The following is an 18,232-nucleotide window of genomic DNA, read 5'->3' on the forward strand; positions in this document are numbered from 1 at the left end:
GCCTTATTACGAACATTTATGCATTGATCCTTTTGTTTTAAATTCTTACTAATCATAACTCCCAGATCCCTTTCGCAATCCGACTTCGCAATCACAACACCATCTAGCTCGTATCTTGTAACTCTATCATCATTACCTAACCTCAGAACTTTACATTTATCAGCATTAAACTGCATCTGCCAATCCTTTGACCATTTCAAAACCCTATCTAGATCAACTTGAAGTGATAGTGAGTCCTCCTCCGAATTAATTTCCCTACCGATTTTCGTATCATCGGCAAATTTGCAAATGTTGCTACTCAAACCTGAATCTAAATCATTTATATATATTATAAACAACAGAGGTCCCAGGACAGAGCCTTGAGGCACTCCACTTACAACATTTTCCCACTCTGACTTGATTCCATTTATACTAACTCTCTGTTTCCTTTGGTATAGCCATGCCCTAATCCAGCTTAATATAGCACCCCCAATACCATGAGCAAGATATAGCTGAAAAACATAAGAACACAAGAACATAAGAACAAAGGCAACTGCAAAACGCCCTATTGGCCCATGCGAGGCAGCTCCTATTCTGGGGTGTGAGTTTTCAGTTGCATATATTCCTGGGGACCATTCAGGCTTGTTCGCATTTGTGTTCCTCACGTGTGCCCCAAAGAATGAGGTGATTTGATAAAATGCTATGCCCACAGAAACTATTTGGATAGAATTAAACGAAAAAGCAAATAGTATTATAATAGGAGTTATATATAGGCCTCCAAATTTAGACAGAATGGAAGAAAAGCATCTATGGGATGAAATAACTTAGTCATCCTAATATCTGAATATCTAAATATCCTAATATCCATCCTAATATTTAAATATCTGCGCCTCGTCAGGCGCAGATATTCTCAGTGAGAGGGTGTGTTAACCGGAGCTCCTGAGTGTTGTTATATTCCTGTCCTGTGTTGTCCTGAGTATATGTTGTTATAGCAATATGGAAGTTGTAGTGAAGGACCTGGTGACTCTAGTGGGAGCCCTGAGGACAGAGTTGGACTCTCTGCGGGAGGAGGTGCGTCAGCTGAAAGAACAACGAGAAGTAACGAAGGAGGAGACCAATAGTAAAGGGACCTCGTCTTGGAGAGTTGTGAAAGACAGGGGCCTTAAGAAGATTTTGATAAAGCCGCCTTCAAACGCCATAGCAACTTCTAATTCATTTGACGTTTTGGAGGACGAGTGCTGTGGTGAGACTGCGGATCGCGCAAAAGGGAAAGCAACGAAGAGCAAGGAAGCGCCGGCCCCTCAGAGAGTAAAGGAAGTACCTAAGCAAACCTTAGTTGTGGGAGATTCCCAGATAAGGTATTTGGATAGAACGTTTTGTGCTAGAGATAGGGGGAACAGGTTAAGGGTTTGCTATCCCGGAGCTGGCATTGGTGATATTATAAACAACATTAATGATATTATGGCTGGAAATGGGAACAATCCCATTATTTGCATTAGCGTGGGAGGAAATGATGTTGGTCGAGTTAGGAGTGAGGAACTGATTTAGAGGTATAAAAAAGCCATAGAATTAGTTAGGAGCAAGGGAGGAATCCCGATCATATGTGGCATTCTTCCAAGAAAGGGAGTGGGAAATGAATGGATATCGAGGGCACTTGGTGTCAATTGCCGGCTGGAAAGATATTGCAAATCAAATGCAATATCTTTCATAGACAACTGGGAACACTTCTATGGAAGAAATGAAATGTAGGCTCGTGATGGGGTGCATCTATCGAGAGCTGGGGTTGTTGCTGTTGCGAACTCGTTGGAAGAAGTGGTTAGAGGTGTTTATTTGGGTTTAAACTGTTAGCTGATAGAGGTATGGGAATTGATTTGGAGGAAGGAGATAATAAAAGTACGTGTTTGTGGGAGAAAGGAATTGGCAAAATGATCAGGGAAAGAGAAGGACCTCAAAATAACAATTCACTTAGGGTATATTACACTAACAGTAGAAGTCTAAGAAGTAAAATTAACGAATTAAATGCTCTTCTCTGCACAGAAAAAATAGATATTATTGCACTTACCGAAATGTGGATGAATGTAGAAAATAGAGAACTATTAGCTGAATATCAAATAAATGGATTTAAACTATTTCACACAGATAGATATATTAGACGAGGAGGTGGAGTAGCCATATATGTTAGGGACAATTTGAAATGTAGTCTCAAAGAGGGAATCAAAACTGAGCCACACACAGAAACTATTTGGATAGAATTAAACGAAAAAGCTAATAATATTATAATAGGAGTTATATATAGGCCACCAAATTTAGACAGAATGGAAGCAAAGCACCTATGGGATGAAATATCTAGAGCATCTAGATCTAACAGTATTTATGTCATGGGTGACTTTAATTTTAGCGGAATAAACTGGTTGAACAAAACAGGGAATAGTGAAGCAGAAGATTTTCTAGAATTAATTGACGATTGCTTTCTTACGCAACATATTAAGGAACCAACACGGGAAAATAATATTTTAGGTTTAGTGTTAACAAACAGGGAAACACAAATTAATGACATCGAAATAGGGAGTGAGCTAGGGAACAGTGATCACAAAGAAATCAGATTTAGCATAGAATGGAATAGACCAGTAGGAGAAAATTCTGTTAAAGTGCCAGATTTTCGAAAAGCTGATTTTAATAGCCTAAAAATTATTTTGGGTCAAATTGATTGGAAAGTCTTGGGTATGGGGTGTGGGCCGGTCTTGGAGCGAGACATGAACCCAGCGATAGGTGACTTAAATGGGGATTTCGATGTGGATTCAATATATAACTTATTTAAGAATATTCTAAACAAAGCACAGGAACGTAGTATACCATACAAATTGAATAGATCGAATACTAATGCCCCAAAGTGGATAACAAAGAATTTGAAGAACCTTATAGGTAAAAAGAGAGCTTGGTACAAAAGGATTAAAAATGGGGAGGTCACTTTAGAGCAGGAATACGTACAACTGGTTTGAAATGTTAAAAAAGAGATAAGGAAAGCCAAAAGAAACTATGAAGTTCGCATAGCAGGGCAAGCAAAGACAAATCCAAAAGGGATTTTTCAGTTATATCGTACTAAGACTAGGGAAAGGATAGGTCCATTAAAAACGAAGACAGGTCAAATAACAGATAGTGATGAAGAGATGAGTAGTATTTTTAATACATATTTTATATCTGTATTTACTAAAGAGGAACTTAACAATATGCCTTCAGCCGAACAAGTCTATGTGGGTGGGGACGAGGATAGGTTGAAGAGTTTAGCAGTTACCAAGGAAGACGTTCTTAAACAAATAGTAAAACTCAAGCCAAACAAATCCCCAGGGCAGGATGAAGTGTTTACCAGGGTGCTTAAAGAATGCAAAGAGGAGCTTTGTGACCCACTGTCAACCATATTTAATAAATCAATAGAGTCAGGCAGAGTGCCAGAGTTTTGGAAAGTTGCTAATGTGATACCAGTTTTTAAGAAAGGAGATAGATCACTTGCGTCTAACTATCGACCAATTAGCCTAACGTCTATTGTGGGAAAGTTACTCGAATCTATAATAGCAAATAAAATTCGTCTTTATCTTGAAAAACATAAATTAATAATTGAGTCGCAACATGGTTTTATAAATGACCGTTCATGTTTAACAAATTTGTTATCTTTTTATTCTAGCATAGTTGAGGCAGTTGATAGTGGTAAGGATTGTGATGTTGTGTACCTTGACTTTAGCAAAGCTTTTGATACAGTGCCACATGAAAGACTGGTTAAAAAGATAGAGTCTCATGGTATTGGGGGGTGCTATATTAAGCTGGATTAGGGCATGGCTATACCAAAGGAAACAGAGAGTTAGTATAAATGGAATCAAGTCAGAGTGGGAAAATGTTGTAAGTGGAGTGCCTCAAAGCTCTGTCCTGGGCCCTCTGTTGTTTATAATATATATAAATGATTTAGATTCAGGTTTGAGTAGTAACATTTGCAAATTTGCCGATGATACGAAAATCGGTAGGGAAATTAATTCGGAGGAGGACTCACTATCACTTCAAGTTGATCTAGATAGGGTTTTGAAATGGTCAAAGGATTGGCAGATGCAGTTTAATGCTGATAAATGTAAAGTTCTGAGGTTAGATAATGATGATAGAGTTAAAAGATACGAGCTAGATGGTGTTGAGATTGCGAAGTCGGATTGCGAAAGGGATCTGGGAGTTATGATTAGTAAGAATTTAAAACAAAAGGATCAATGCATAAATGTTCGTAATAAGGCAAATCGGACACTTGGATTTATTAATCGCAGCGTTAGTAACAAGACACCTGGTGTGGTTCTCAAGCTATATCTTGCTCTAGTTAGGCCCCATTTAGATTATGCAGTTCAGTTTTGGTCGCCATAAAAAAATGTAATAGGTGCTGGTAGTGGCCCAAGTGGAGGTGATGGATGCTGGTAGTGCCCCAAGTGGAGGTGATGGGTGCAGGCAGTGGCCCAAGTGGAGGTGATGGGTGCTGGTAGTGGCCCAGGAGGAGGTGATGGGTGATGTTAGGATCCCAAGAGGAGGTAATGGGTGCTCGTAGTGGCCCAAGTGGAGGTGATGGGTGCTGGTAGTGGCCCAGGTGGCGGTGACGGGTGCTGGTAGTGGCCCACGTGAAGGTGATGGGTGCTGGTAGTGGCCTAGGTGGAGGTGATGGGTGCGGTAGTCGCCCAGGTGGAAGTGATGGGTGCTGGTAGTGGCCCAGGTGGAGGTGATGGTTGTTGGTAGTGGCCCAGGTGGAGGTGATGGGTGCTGGTAGTAGCCCAGGTGGAGGTGATGGTTGTTGGTAATGGCCCAGGTGGAAGTGATGGGTGCTGGAGTGGCCAGGTGGAGGTGATGGTTGTTCGTAGTAGCCCAGGTGGAGGTGATGGGTGCTGGTAGTGGCCCAGGTGGAGATGATGGGTGCTGGTAGTGGCCCAGGTGGAGGTGATGGTTGTTGGTAGTGGCCCAGGTGGAGGTGATGGGTGCTGGTAGTAGCCCAGGTGGAGGTGATGGGTGCTCGTAGTGGCCCAAGTGGAGGTGATGGGTGCTGGTAGTGGCCGAAGTGAAGGTGATGGGTGCTGGTAGTGGCCCAGATGTAGGTGATGGGTGGTGGTAGTTGCCCAGGTGGAGGTGATGGGTGATGTTAGGATACCAAGTGAAGGTAATGGGTGCTCGTAGTGGCCCAGGTGGAGGTGATGGGTGCTGGTAGTGGCCCTGGTGGAGGTGATGGGTGCTGGTAGCTACCCAGGTGGAGGTGATGGGGGCTGGTAGTGGCCCATGTGGAGGTGATGGGTGCTGGTATAGTGGCCCAGGTGGAGGTGATGCGTGCTGGTAGTGGCCCAGGTGGAGGTGATGGGTGCTGGTAGTGGCCCAGGTGGAGGTGATGGGTGCCAGTAGTGTCACACGTGGAGGTGATGGGTGCTGGTAGTGGCCCAGGTGGAGGTGATGGGTGCTGGTAGTTGCCCAGGTGGAGGTGATGGGTGCTGGTAGTGGCCCAGGTGGAGGTGATGGTTGTTGGTAGTGGCCCAGATTGAGGTGATGGGTGCTGGTAGTGGCCCAGGTGGAGGTGATGGGTGATGTTAGGATCCCAAGAGGAGGTAATGGGTGCTCGTATTGGCCCAAGTGGAGGTGATGGTTGCTGGTAGAGCCCCAAGTGGAGGTGATGGGTGCTGGTAATGGCCCACGTGAAGGTATTGGGTGCTGGCAGTGGCCCAGGTGGAGGTGATGGTCGTTGGTAGTGGCACAGGTGGAGGTGATGGGTGCTGGTAATGGCCCAGATGGAGGTGATGGGTGCTGGTGGAGGCCCAGGTGGAGGCGATCGTTGTTGGTAGTGGCCCAGGTGGAGGTAATGGGTGCTGGTAGTGGCCCAAGAGGAAGTGATACGTGTTGGTAGTGGCCCAGGTGGAGGTGATGGGTGCTGGTAGTGGCCCATGTGGAGGTGATGGGTGCTGATAGTGGCCCAGAGAAAGGTAATAGGTTCTGGTAGTGGCCCAAGTGGAGGTGATGGATGCTGGTAGTGCCCCTTTGTAGGTGATGGGTGCTGGTAGTAGCCCAGGTGGAGGTGATGGTTGTTGGTAGTGTCCCAAGTGAAAGTGATGGGTGCTGGAAGTGGCCGAAGTGGAGGTGATGGTTGCCAGTAGTGGCCCAGTAGATGGTTGTTGGTAGTGGCCCAGATTGAGGTGATGGGTGCTAGTAGTGGCCCAGGTGGAGGTGATGGATGCTAAGAGTGGCCCAGTTGGAGGTGATGGGTGCTGGTAGTGGCCCAGATAGAGGTGATGGGTGCTGGTAGTGGCCCAGGTGGAGGTGATGAATGATGTTAGGATCCCAAGAGGAAGTGCTGGGTGCTCGTAGTGGCCCATGTGGAGGTGATGGGTGCTGGTAGTGGCCCAGGTGGAGGTGATGGATGCTGGTAGTGGCCCACGTGGAGGTGAAGGTTGTTCGTAGTGGCCCAGGTGGAGGTGATGGGTGCTGGTAGTGGCCCAGGTGGAGGTGATGGGTGCTGGTAGTGGCCAGGTGGAGGTGATGGTGGTTCGTAGTGGCCCAGGTGGAGGTGATGGGTGCTGGTAGTTGCACAGGTGGAGGTGATGGTTGATCGTAGTGGCCCAGTGGGAGGTGATGGGTGCTGGTAGTGGTCCATGTAGATGTAATGGGTTCTGGTAGTGGCCCAGGTGGAGGTGATGGGTGCTGGTAGTGGCACACGTGGAGGTGATGGGTGCTGGTAGTGGCCCAGGTGGAGGTGATGGTTGTTGGTAGTGGCCCAGATTGAGGTGATGGGTGCTGGTAGTGGCCCAGGTGGAGGTGATGGGTGATGTTAGGATCCCAAGAGGAGGTAATGGGTGCTCGTAGTGGCCCAAATGGAGGTAATGGATGCTGGTAGAGCCCCAAGTGGAGGTGATGGGTGCTGGTAATGGCCCAAAGGGAGGTGATGGGTGCTGGTAGTGTCCCAAGATGAGGTGATGGGTGCTGGTAGTGTCCCAAGTGAAGGTATTGGGTGCTGGCAGTGGGCCAGGTGGAGGTGATGGTCGTTGGTTGTGGCCCAGGTGGAGGCGATCGTTGTTGGTAGTGGCCCAGGTGGAGGTAATGGGTGCTGGTAGTGGCCCAAGTGGAGGTGATAGGTGTTGGTAGTGGCCCAGGTGGAGGTGATGGGTGCTGGTAGTGGCCCATGTGGAGGTAATGGGGGCTGATAGTGGCCCAGATAAAGGTAATAGGTGCTGGTAGTGGCCCAAGTGGAGGTGATGGATGCTGGTAGTGCCCCTTTGTAGGTGATGGGTGCTGGTAGTGGCCCAGGTGGAGGTGATGGGTGTTGGTAGTGTCCTACGTGAAAGTGATAGGTGCTGGTAGTGGCCGAAGTGGAGGTGATGGTTGCCAGTAGTGGCACAGATGGAGATGATAGGTGCTGGTAGTGGCCAAGAGGAGGTAATGGGTGCTGGTAGTGGCTCAGGTGGAGGTGATGGGTGCTGGTAGTGGCCCAGGTGGACGTGATGGGTGCTGGTAGTGGCCCAGGTGGAGGTGATGGGTGCTGGTAGTGGCCCAGATGGACGTGATGGGTGCTGGTAGTGGCCCAGATGGACGTGATGGGTGCTGGTAGTGGCCCAGGTCGAGGTGATGGTTGTTGGTAGTGGCCCAGGTGGAGGTGATGGGTGCTGGTAGTAGCCCAGGTAGAGGTGATGGGTGATGTTAGGATCCCAAGAGGAGGTAATGGGTGCTCGTAGTGGCCCAATTGGAGGTGATGGGTGCTGGTAGTGGCCCAGGTGGAGGTGATGGGCGCTGGTAGTGGCCGAGGTGAAGGTGATGGGTGCTGGTAGTGGCCCAGATGTAGGTGATGGGTGGTGGTAGTTGCCCAGGTGGAGGTGATGGGTGATGTTAGGATCCCAAGTGAAGGTAATGGGTGCTCGTAGTGGCCCAAGTGTAGGTGATGGGTGCTGGTAGTGGCCCAGGTGGAGGTGATGGGTGCTGGTAGTTACCCAGGTGGAGGTGATGGATGCTGGTAGTGGCCCAGGTGGAGGTGATGGTTGTTGGTAGTGGCCAAGATTGAGGTGATGGGTGCTGGTAGTGGCCCAGGTGGAGGTGATGGGTGATGTTAGGATCCCAAGAGGAGGTAATGGGTGCTCGTAGTGGCCCAAGTGGAGGTAATGGATGCTGGTAGAGCCCCAAGTGGAGGTGATGGGTGCTGGTAATGGCCCAAAGGGAGGTGATGGGTGCTGGTAGTGTCCCAAGAGTAGATAATGGGTGCTGGTAGCGTCCCACGTGAAGGTATTGGGTGCTGGCAGTGACCCAGGTGGAGGTGATGGTCGTTGGTAGTGGCCCAGGTGGAGGTGATGGGTGCTGGTAGTGGCCCAGATGGAGGTGATGGGTGCTGGTAGTGGCCCAAGTGGAGGCGATCGTTGTTGGTAGTGGCCCAGGTGAAGGTAATGGGTGCTGGTAGTGGCCCAAGTGGAGGTGATAGGTGTTGGTAGTGGCCCAGGTGGAGGTGATGGGTGCTGGTAGTGGCCCATGTGGAGGTAATGGGTGCTGATAGTGACCCAGATAAAGGTAATAGGTGCTGGTAGTGGCCCAAGTGGAGGTGATGGATGCTGGTAGTGCCCCTTTGTAGGTGATGGGTGCTGGTAGTGGCCCAGGTGGAGGTGATGGGTGTTGGTAGTGGCACAGATGGAGGTGATAGGTGCTGGTAGTGGCCAAGAGGAGGTAATGGGTGCTCGTAGTGACCCAAGTGGAGGTGATGGGTGCTGGTAGTGGCCCAGGTGGAGGTGATGGATGCTGGTAGTGCCCCAAGTGGAGGTGATTGGTGCTGGTAGTGGCCCAAGAGGAGGTGATGGGTGCTGGTAGTGGCCCAGGTGGAGATGATGGTTGTTGGTAGTGTCCCAAGTGAAAGTGATGGGTGCTGGTAGTGGACGAAGTGGAGGTGATGGGTGCTGGTAGTGGCCCAGGTGGAGGTGATGGGTGCTGGTAGTGGCCTAGGTGTAGGTGATGGGTGCTGGAAGTGGCCCAGGTGGAGGTGATGGTTGTTGGTAATGGCCCAGGTGGAAGTGATGGGTGCTGGAGTGGCCAGATGGAGGTGATGGTTGTTCGTAGTAGCCCAGGTGGAGGTGATGGGTGCTGGTAGTGGCCCAGGTGGAGATGATGGGTGCTGGTAGTGGCCCAGGTGGAGGTGATGGTTGTTGGTAGTGGCCCAGGTGGAGGTGATGGGTGCTGGTAGTAGCCCAGGTGGAGGTGATGGGTGCTCGTAGTGGCCCAAGTGGAGCTCATGGGTGCTGGTAGTGGCCGAAGTGAAGGTGATGGGTGCTGGTAGTGGCCCAGATGTAGGTGATGGGTGGTGGTAGTTGCCCAGGTGGAGGTGATGTTAGGATACCAAGTGAAGGTAATGGGTGCTCGTAGTGGCCCAGGTGGAGGTGATGGGTGCTGGTAGTGGCCCAGGTGGAGGTGATGGGTGCTGGTAGTTACCCAGGTGGAGGTGATGGGGGCTGGTAGTGGCCCATGTGGAGGTGATGGGTGCTGGTATAGTGGCCCAGGTGGAGGTGATGGGTGCTGGTAGTGGCCCAGGTGGAGGTGATGGGTGCTGGTAGTGGCCCAGGTGGAGGTGATGGGTGCCAGTAGTGTCACACGTGGAGGTGATGGGTGCTGGTAGTGGCCCAGGTGGAGGTGATGGGTGCTGGTAGTTGCCCAGGTGGAGGTGATGGGTGCTGGTAGTGGCCCAGGTGGAGGTCATGGTTGTTGGTAGTGGCCCAGATTGAGGTGATGGGTGCTGGTAGTGGCCCAGGTGGAGGTGATGGGTGATGTTAGGATCCCAAGAGGAGGTAATGGGTGCTCGTATTGGCCCAAGTGGAGGTGATGGTTGCTGGTAGAGCCCCAAGTGGAGGTGATGGGTGCTGGTAATGGCCCACGTGAAGGTATTGGGTGCTGGCAGTGGCCCAGGTGGAGGTGATGGTCGTTGGTAGTGGCACAGGTGGAGGTGATGGGCGCTGGTAGTGGCCCAGATGGAGGTGATGGGTGCTGGTGGAGGCCCAGGTGGAGGCGATCGTTGTTGGTAGTGGCCCAGGTGGAGGTAATGGGTGCTGGTAGTGGCCCAAGAGGAAGTGATACGTGTTGGTAGTGGCACAGGTGGAGGTGATGGGTGCTGGTAGTGGCCCATGTGGAGGTGATGGGTGCTGATAGTGGCCCAGATAAAGGTAATAGGTTCTGGTAGTGGCCCAAGTGGAGGTGATGGATGCTGGTAGTGCCCCTTTGTAGGTGATGGGTGCTGGTAGTAGCCCAGGTGGAGGTGATGGTTGTTGGTAGTGTCCCAAGTGAAAGTGATGGGTGCTGGAAGTGGCCGAAGTGGAGGTGATGGTTGCCAGTAGTGGCCCAGTAGATGGTTGTTGGTAGTGGCCCAGATTGAGGTGATGGGTGCTAGTAGTGGCCCAGGTGGAGGTGATGGATGCTAAGAGTGGCCCAGTTGGAGGTGATGGGTGCTGGTAGTGGCCCAGATAGAGGTGATGGGTGCTGGTAGTGGCCCAGGTGGAGGTGATGAATGATGTTAGGATCCCAAGAGGAGGTGCTGGGTGCTCGTAGTGGCCCATGTGGAGGTGATGGGTGCTGGTAGTGGCCCAGGTGGAGGTGATGGATGCTGGTAGTGGCCCACGTGGAGGTGAAGGTTGTTCGTAGTGGCCCAGGTGGAGGTGATGGGTGCTGGTAGTGGCCCAGGTGGAGGTGATGGGTGCTGGTAGTGGCCAGGTGGAGGTGATGGTGGTTCGTAGTGGCCCAGGTGGAGGTGATGGGTGCTGGTAGTTGCACAGGTGGAGGTGATGGTTGATCGTAGTGGCCCAGTGGGAGGTGATGGGTGCTGGTAGTGGTCCATGTAGATGTAATGGGTTCTGGTAGTGGCCCAGGTGGAGGTGATGGGTGCTGGTAGTGGCACACGTGGAGGTGATGGGTGCTGGTAGTGGCCCAGGTGGAGGTGATGGTTGTTGGTAGTGGCCCAGATTGAGGTGATGGGTGCTGGTAGTGGCCCAGGTGGAGGTGATGGGAGATGTTAGGATCCCAAGAGGAGGTAATGGGTGCTCGTAGTGGCCCAAATGGAGGTAATGGATGCTGGTATAGCCCCAAGTGGAGGTGATGGGTGCTGGTAATGGCCCAAAGGGAGGTGATGGGTGCTGGTAGTGTCCCAAGATGAGGTGATGGGTGCTGGTAGTGTCCCAAGTGAAGGTATTGGGTGCTGGCAGTGGGCCAGGTGGAGGTGATGGTCGTTGGTAGTGGCCCAGGTGGAGGCGATCGTTGTTGGTAGTGGCCCAGGTGGAGGTAATGGGTGCTGGTAGTGGCCCAAGTGGAGGTGATAGGTGTTGGTAGTGGCCCAGGTGGAGGTGATGGGTGCTGGTAGTGGCCCATGTGGAGGTAATGGGTGCTGATAGTGGCCCAGATAAAGGTAATAGGTGCTGGTAGTGGCCCAAGTGGAGGTGATGGATGCTGGTAGTGCCCCTTTGTAGGTGATGGGTGCTGGTAGTGGCCCAGGTGGAGGTGATGGGTGTTGGTAGTGTCCTACGTGAAAGTGATAGGTGCTGGTAGTGGCCGAAGTGGAGGTGATGGTTGCCAGTAGTGGCACAGATGGAGATGATAGGTGCTGGTAGTGGCCAAGAGGAGGTAATGGGTGCTGGTAGTGGCTCAGGTGGAGGTGATGGGTGCTGGTAGTGGCCCAGATGGACGTGATGGGTGCTGGTAGTGGCCCAGGTCGAGGTGATGGTTGTTGGTAGTGGCCCAGGTGGAGGTGATGGGTGCTGGTAGTAGCCCAGGTAGAGGTGATGGGTGATGTTAGGATCCCAAGAGGAGGTAATGGGTGCTCGTAGTGGCCCAATTGGAGGTGATGGGTGCTGGTAGTGGCCCAGGTGGAGGTGATGGGCGCTGTTAGTGGCCGAAGTGAAGGTGATGGGTGCTGGTAGTGGCCCAGATGTAGGTGATGGGTGGTGGTAGTTGCCCAGGTGGAGGTGATGGGTGATGTTAGGATCCCAAGTGAAGGTAATGGGTGCTCGTAGTGGCCCAAGTGTAGGTGATGGGTGCTGGTAGTGGCCCAGGTGGAGGTGATGGGTGCTGGTAGTTACCCAGGTGGAGGTGATGGATGCTGGTAGTGGCCCAGGTGGAGGTGATGGTTGTTGGTAGTGGCCAAGATTGAGGTGATGGGTGCTGGTAGTGGCCCAGGTGGAGGTGATGGGTGATGTTAGGATCCCAAGAGGAGGTAATGGGTGCTCGTAGTGGCCCAAGTGGAGGTAATGGATGCTGGTAGAGCCCCAAGTGGAGATGATGGGTGCTGGTAATGGCCCAAAGGGAGGTGATGGGTGCTGGTAGTGTCCCAAGAGTAGATAATGGGTGCTGGTAGTGTCCCACGTGAAGGTATTGGGTGCTGGCAGTGGCCCAGGTGGAGGTGATGGTCGTTGGTAGTGGCCCAGGTGGAGGTGATGGGTGCTGGTAGTGGCCCAGATGGAGGTGATGGGTGCTGGTAGTGGCCCAAGTGGAGGCGATCGTTGTTGGTAGTGGCCCAGGTGAAGGTAATGGGTGCTGGTAGTGGCCCAAGTGGAGGTGATAGGTGTTGGTAGTGGCCCAGGTGGAGGTGCTGGGTGCTGGTAGTGGCCCATGTGGAGGTAATGGGTGCTGATAGTGACCCAGATAAAGGTAATAGGTGCTGGTAGTGGCCCAAGTGGAGGTGATGGATGCTGGTAGTGCCCCTTTGTAGGTGATGGGTGCTGGTAGTGGCCCAGGTGGAGGTGATGGGTGTTGGTAGTGGCACAGATGGAGGTGATAGGTGCTGGTAGTGGCCAAGAGGAGGTAATGGGTGCTCGTAGTGGCCCAAGTGGAGGTGATGGGTGCTGGTAGTGGCCCAGGTGGAGGTGATGGATGCTGGTAGTGCCCCAAGTGGAGGTGATTGGTGCTGGTAGTGGCCCAAGTGGAGGTGATGGGTGCTGGTAGTGGCCCAGGTGGAGATGATGGTTGTTGGTAGTGTCCCAAGTGAAAGTGATGGGTGCTGGTAGTGGACGAAGTGGAGGTGATGGGTGCTGGTAGTGGCCCAGGTGGAGGTGATGGGTGCTGGTAGTGGCCTAGGTGTAGGTGATGGGTGCTGGAAGTGGCCCAGGTGGAGGTGATGGTTGTTGGTAATGGCCCAGGTGGAAGTGATGGGTGCTGGAGTGGCCAGATGGAGGTGATGGTTGTTCGTAGTAGCCCAGGTGGAGGTGATGGGTGCTGGTAGTGGCCCAGGTGGAGTTGATGGGTGCTGGTAGTGGCCCAGGTGGAGGTGATGGTTGTTGGTAGTGGCCCAGGTGGAGGTGATGGGTGCTGGTAGTAGCCCAGGTGGAGGTGATGGGTGCTCGTAGTGGCCCAAGTGGAGCTGATGGGTGCTGGTAGTGGCCGAAGTGAAGGTGATGGGTGCTGGTAGTGGCCCAGATGTAGGTGATGGGTGGTGGTAGTTGCCCAGGTGGAGGTGATGGGTGATGTTAGGATACCAAGTGAAGGTAATGGGTGCTCGTAGTGGCCCAGGTGGAGGTGATGGGTGCTGGTAGTGGCCCAGGTGGAGGTGACGGGTGCTGGTAGTTACCCAGGTGGAGGTGATGGGGGCTGGTAGTGGCCCATGTGGAGGTGATGGGTGCTGGTATAGTGGCCCAGGTGGAGGTGATGGGTGCTGGTAGTGGCCCAGGTGGAGGTGATGGGTGCTGGTAGTGGCCCAGGTGGAGGTGATGGGTGCCAGTAGTGTCACACGTGGAGGTGATGGGTGCTGGTAGTGGCCCAGGTGGAGGTGATGGGTGCTGGTAGTTGCCCAGGTGGAGGTGATGGGTGCTGGTAGTGGCCCAGGTGGAGGTGATGGTTGTTGGTAGTGGCCCAGATTGAGGTGATGGGTGCTGGTAGTGGCCCAGGTGGAGGTGATGGGTGATGTTAGGATCCCAAGAGGAGGTAATGGGTGCTCGTATTGGCCCAAGTGGAGGTGATGGTTGCTGGTAGAGCCCCAAGTGGAGGTGATAGGTGCTGGTAATGGCCCACGTGAAGGTATTGGGTGCTGGCAGTGGCCCAGGTGGAGGTGATGGTCGTTGGTAGTGGCACAGGTGGAGGTGATGGGTGCTGGTAGTGGCCCAGATGGAGGTGATGGGTGCTGGTGGAGGCCCAGGTGGAGGCGATCGTTGTTGGTAGTGGCCCAGGTGGAGGTAATGGGTGCTGGTAGTGGCCCAAGAGGAAGTGATACGTGTTGGTAGTGGCCCAGGTGGAGGTGATGGGTGCTGGTAGTGGCCCATGTGGAGGTGATGGGTGCTGATAGTGGCCCAGATAAAGGTAATAGGTTCTGGTAGTGGCCCAAGTAGAGGTGATGGATGCTGGTAGTGCCCCTTTGTAGGTGATGGGTGCTGGTAGTAGCCCAGGTGGAGGTGATGGTTGTTGGTAGTGTCCCAAGTGAAAGTGATGGGTGCTGGAAGTGGCCGAAGTGGAGGTGATGGTTGCCAGTAGTGGCACAGATGGAGGTGATGGGTGCTGGTAGTGGCCCAGGTGGAGGTGATGGGTGCTAAGATTGGCCCAGTTAGAGGTGATGGGCGCTGGTAGTGGCCCCAGGTGGAAGTGATGGGTGCTGGTAGTAGCCCAGGTGGAGGTGATGGTTGTTCGTAGTGGCCCAGGGGGAGGTGATGGGTGCTGGTACTGGCACACGTGGAGGTGATGGATGCTGGTAGTGGCCCAGGTGGAGGTGATGGTTGTTGGTAGTGGCCCAGATTGAGGTGATGGGTGCTGGTAGTGGCCCAGGTGGAGGTGATGGGTGATGTTAGGATCCCAAGAGGAGGTAATGGGTGCTCGTAGTGGCCCAAGTGGAGGTAATGGATGCTGGTAGAGCCCCAAGTGGAGGTGATGGGTGCAGGTAATGGCCCAAAGGGAGGTGATGGGTGCTGGTAGTGTCCCAAGAGTAGATAATGGGTGCTGGTAGTGTCCCACGTGAAGGTATTGGGTGCTGGCAGTGGCCCAGGTGGAGGTGATGGTCGTTGGTAGTGGCCCAGGTTGAGGTGATGGGTGCTGGTAGTGGCCCAGATGGAGGTGATGGGTGCTGGTAGTGGCCCAAGTGGAGGCGATCGTTGTTGGTAGTGGCCCAGGTGAAGGTAATGGGTGCTGGTAGTGGCCCAAGTGGAGGTGATAGGTGTTGGTAGTGGCCCAGGTGGAGGTGCTGGGTGCTGGTAGTGGCCCATGTGGAGGTAATGGGTGCTGATAGTGACCCAGATAAAGGTAATAGGTGCTGGTAGTGGCCCAAGTGGAGGTGATGGATGCTGGTAGTGCCCCTTTGTAGGTGATGGGTGCTGGTAGTGGCCCAGGTGGAGGTGATGGGTGTTGGTAGTGGCACAGATGGAGGTGATAGGTGCTGGTAGTGGCCAAGAGGAGGTAATGGGTGCTCGTAGTGGCCCAAGTGGAGGTGATGGGTGCTGGTAGTGGCCCAGGTGGAGGTGATGGATGCTGGTAGTGCCCCAAGTGGAGGTGATTGGTGCTGGTAGTGGCCCAAGTGGAGGTGATGGGTGCTGGTAGTGGCCCAGGTGGAGATGATGGTTGTTGGTAGTGTCCCAAGTGAAAGTGATGGGTGCTGGTAGTGGACGAAGTGGAGGTGATGGGTGCTGGTAGTGGCCCAGGTGGAGGTGATGGGTGCTGGTAGTGGCCTAGGTGTAGGTGATGGGTGCTGGAAGTGGCCCAGGTGGAGGTGATGGTTGTTGGTAATGGCCCAGGTGGAAGTGATGGGTGCTGGAGTGGCCAGATGGAGGTGATGGTTGTTCGTAGTAGCCCAGGTGGAGGTGATGGGTGCTGGTAGTGGCCCAGGTGGAGATGATGGGTGCTGGTAGTGGCCCAGGTGGAGGTGATGGTTGTTGGTAGTGGCCCAGGTGGAGGTGATGGGTGCTGGTAGTAGCCCAGGTGGAGGTGATGGGTGCTCGTAGTGGCCCAAGTGGAGCTGATGGGTGCTGGTAGTGGCCGAAGTGAAGGTGATGGGTGCTGGTAGTGGCCCAGATGTAGGTGATGGGTGGTGGTAGTTGCCCAGGTGGAGGTGATGGGTGATGTTAGGATACCAAGTGAAGGTAATGGGTGCTCGTAGTGGCCCAGGTGGAGGTGATGGGTGCTGGTAGTGGCCCAGGTGGAGGTGATGGGTGCTGGTAGTTACCCAGGTGGAGGTGATGGGGGCTGGTAGTGGCCCATGTGGAGGTGATGGGTGCTGGTATAGTGGCCCAGGTGGAGGTGATGGGTGCTGGTAGTGGCCCAGGTGGAGGTGATGGGTGCTGGTAGTGGCCCAGGTGGAGGTGATGGGTGCCAGTAGTGTCACACGTGGAGGTGATGGGTGCTGGTAGTGGCCCAGGTGGAGGTGATGGGTGCTGGTAGTTGCCCAGGTGGAGGTGATGGGTGCTGGTAGTGGCCCAGGTGGAGGTGATGGTTGTTGGTAGTGGCCCAGATTGAGGTAATGGGTGCTGGTAGTGGCCCAGGTGGAGGTGATGGGTGATGTTAGGATCCCAAGAGGAGGTAATGGGTGCTCGTATTGGCCCAAGTGGAGGTGATGGTTGCTGGTAGAGCCCCAAGTGGAGGTGATGGGTGCTGGTAATGGCCCACGTGAAGGTATTGGGTGCTGGCAGTGGCCCAGGTGGAGGTGATGGTCGTTGGTATTGGCACAGGTGGAGGTGATGGGTGCTGGTAGTGGCCCAGATGGAGGTGATGGGTGCTGGTGGAGGCCCAGGTGGAGGCGATCGTTGTTGGTAGTGGCCCAGGTGGAGGTAATGGGTGCTGGTAGTGGCCCAAGAGGAAGTGATACGTGTTGGTAGTGGCCCAGGTGGAGGTGATGGGTGCTGGTAGTGGCCCATGTGGAGGTGATGGGTGCTGATAGTGGCCCAGATAAAGGTAATAGGTTCTGGTAGTGGCCCAAGTGGAGGTGATGGATGCTGGTAGTGCCCCTTTGTAGGTGATGGGTGCTGGTAGTAGCCCAGGTGGAGGTGATGGTTGTTGGTAGTGTCCCAAGTGAAAGTGATGGGTGCTGGAAGTGGCCGAAGTGGAGGTGATGGTTGCCAGTAGTGGCACAGATGGAGGTGATGGGTGCTGGTAGTGGCCCAGGTGGAGGTGATGGGTGCTAAGATTGGCCCAGTTAGAGGTGATGGGCGCTGGTAGTGGCCCCAGGTGGAAGTGATGGGTGCTGGTAGTAGCCCAGGTGGAGGTGATGGTTGTTCGTAGTGGCCCAGGGGGAGGTGATGGGTGCTGGTACTGGCACACGTGGAGGTGATGGGTGCTGGTAGTGGCCCAGGTGGACTTGATGGTTGTTGGTAGTGGCCCAGATTGAGGTGATGGGTGCTGGTAGTGGCCCAGGTGGAGGTGATCGGTGATGTTAGGATCCCAAGAGGAGGTAATGGGTGCTCGTAGTGGCCCAAGTGGAGTTGATGGATGCTGGTAGAGCCTCAAGTGGAGGTGATGGGTGCTGGTAATGGCCCAAACGGAGGTGATGGGTGCTGGTAGTGTCCCAAGATGAGGTGATGGGTGCTGGTAGTGTCCCAAGTGAAGGTATTGGGTGCTGGCAGTGGCCCAGGTGGAGGTGATGGTCGTTGGTAGTGGCCCAGGTGGAAGTGATGGGTGCTGGTAGTGGCCCAGATGGAGGTGATGGGTGCTGGTAGTGGCCCAGGTGGAGGCGATCGTTGTTGGTAGTGGCCCAGGTGGAGGTAATGGGTGCTGGTAGAGGAAAGTGTAGGTGATAGGTGTTGGTAATGGCCCAGGTGGAGGTGATGGGTGCTGGTAGTGGCCCATCTGGAGGAGATGGGTGCTGATAGTGGCCCAGATAAAGGTAATAGGTGCTGGTAGTGGCCCAAGTGGAGGTGATGGATGCTGGTAGTTCCCCTTTGTAGGTGATGGGTGCTGGTAGTGGCCGAAGTGGAGGTGATGGTTGCCAGTAGTGGCACAGATGGAGGTGATAGGTGCTGGTAGTGGCCCAGGTGTAGCTGTTGGGTGCTGGTAGTGTCCGAAGAGGAGGTAATGGGTGCTGGTAGTGGCCCAAGTGGAGGTTATGGGTGCTGGTAGTGGCCCAGGGGGCGGTGATGGGTGCTGATAGTGTCCCAAGTGAAGGTGATGGGTGCTTGTAGTGGCATAAAGGGAGGTGATGGGTGTTGGTAGTGGCCAAGGAGGAGGTGATGGGTGCTGGTAATTGCCCAAGTGGAAGTGATGGGTGCTGGTAGTGTCCCAAGTGAAGGTGATGGGGGCTGGTAGTGGTGTTGGAAATTTCCAACACTAAATACAACACTGTTGTATTCTCAAT

The 18,232-nt window shown here is 53.5% G+C and overlaps 1 protein-coding gene across 1 annotated transcript; it reads right to left on the reverse strand.

Moving 5' to 3' along the window:
- Positions 1-16,446: 16,446 nt before the first annotated feature.
- Positions 16,447-17,727, reverse strand: LOC138352073 (uncharacterized). Its single transcript, XM_069304257.1, has 2 exons — positions 17,002-17,727; positions 16,447-16,815 (listed from the first exon to the last, which is right to left on the reverse strand). Exons 1-2 carry the CDS (start codon positions 17,725-17,727, stop codon positions 16,447-16,449), a joined length of 1,095 nt encoding a protein of 364 aa, XP_069160358.1.
- Between the last annotated feature and the right edge of the window lie 505 nt (positions 17,728-18,232).

The sequence above is a fragment of the Procambarus clarkii genome, chromosome 52 (assembly GCF_040958095.1).
Source record: "Procambarus clarkii isolate CNS0578487 chromosome 52, FALCON_Pclarkii_2.0, whole genome shotgun sequence".
NCBI lineage: Eukaryota > Metazoa > Arthropoda > Malacostraca > Decapoda > Cambaridae > Procambarus > Procambarus clarkii.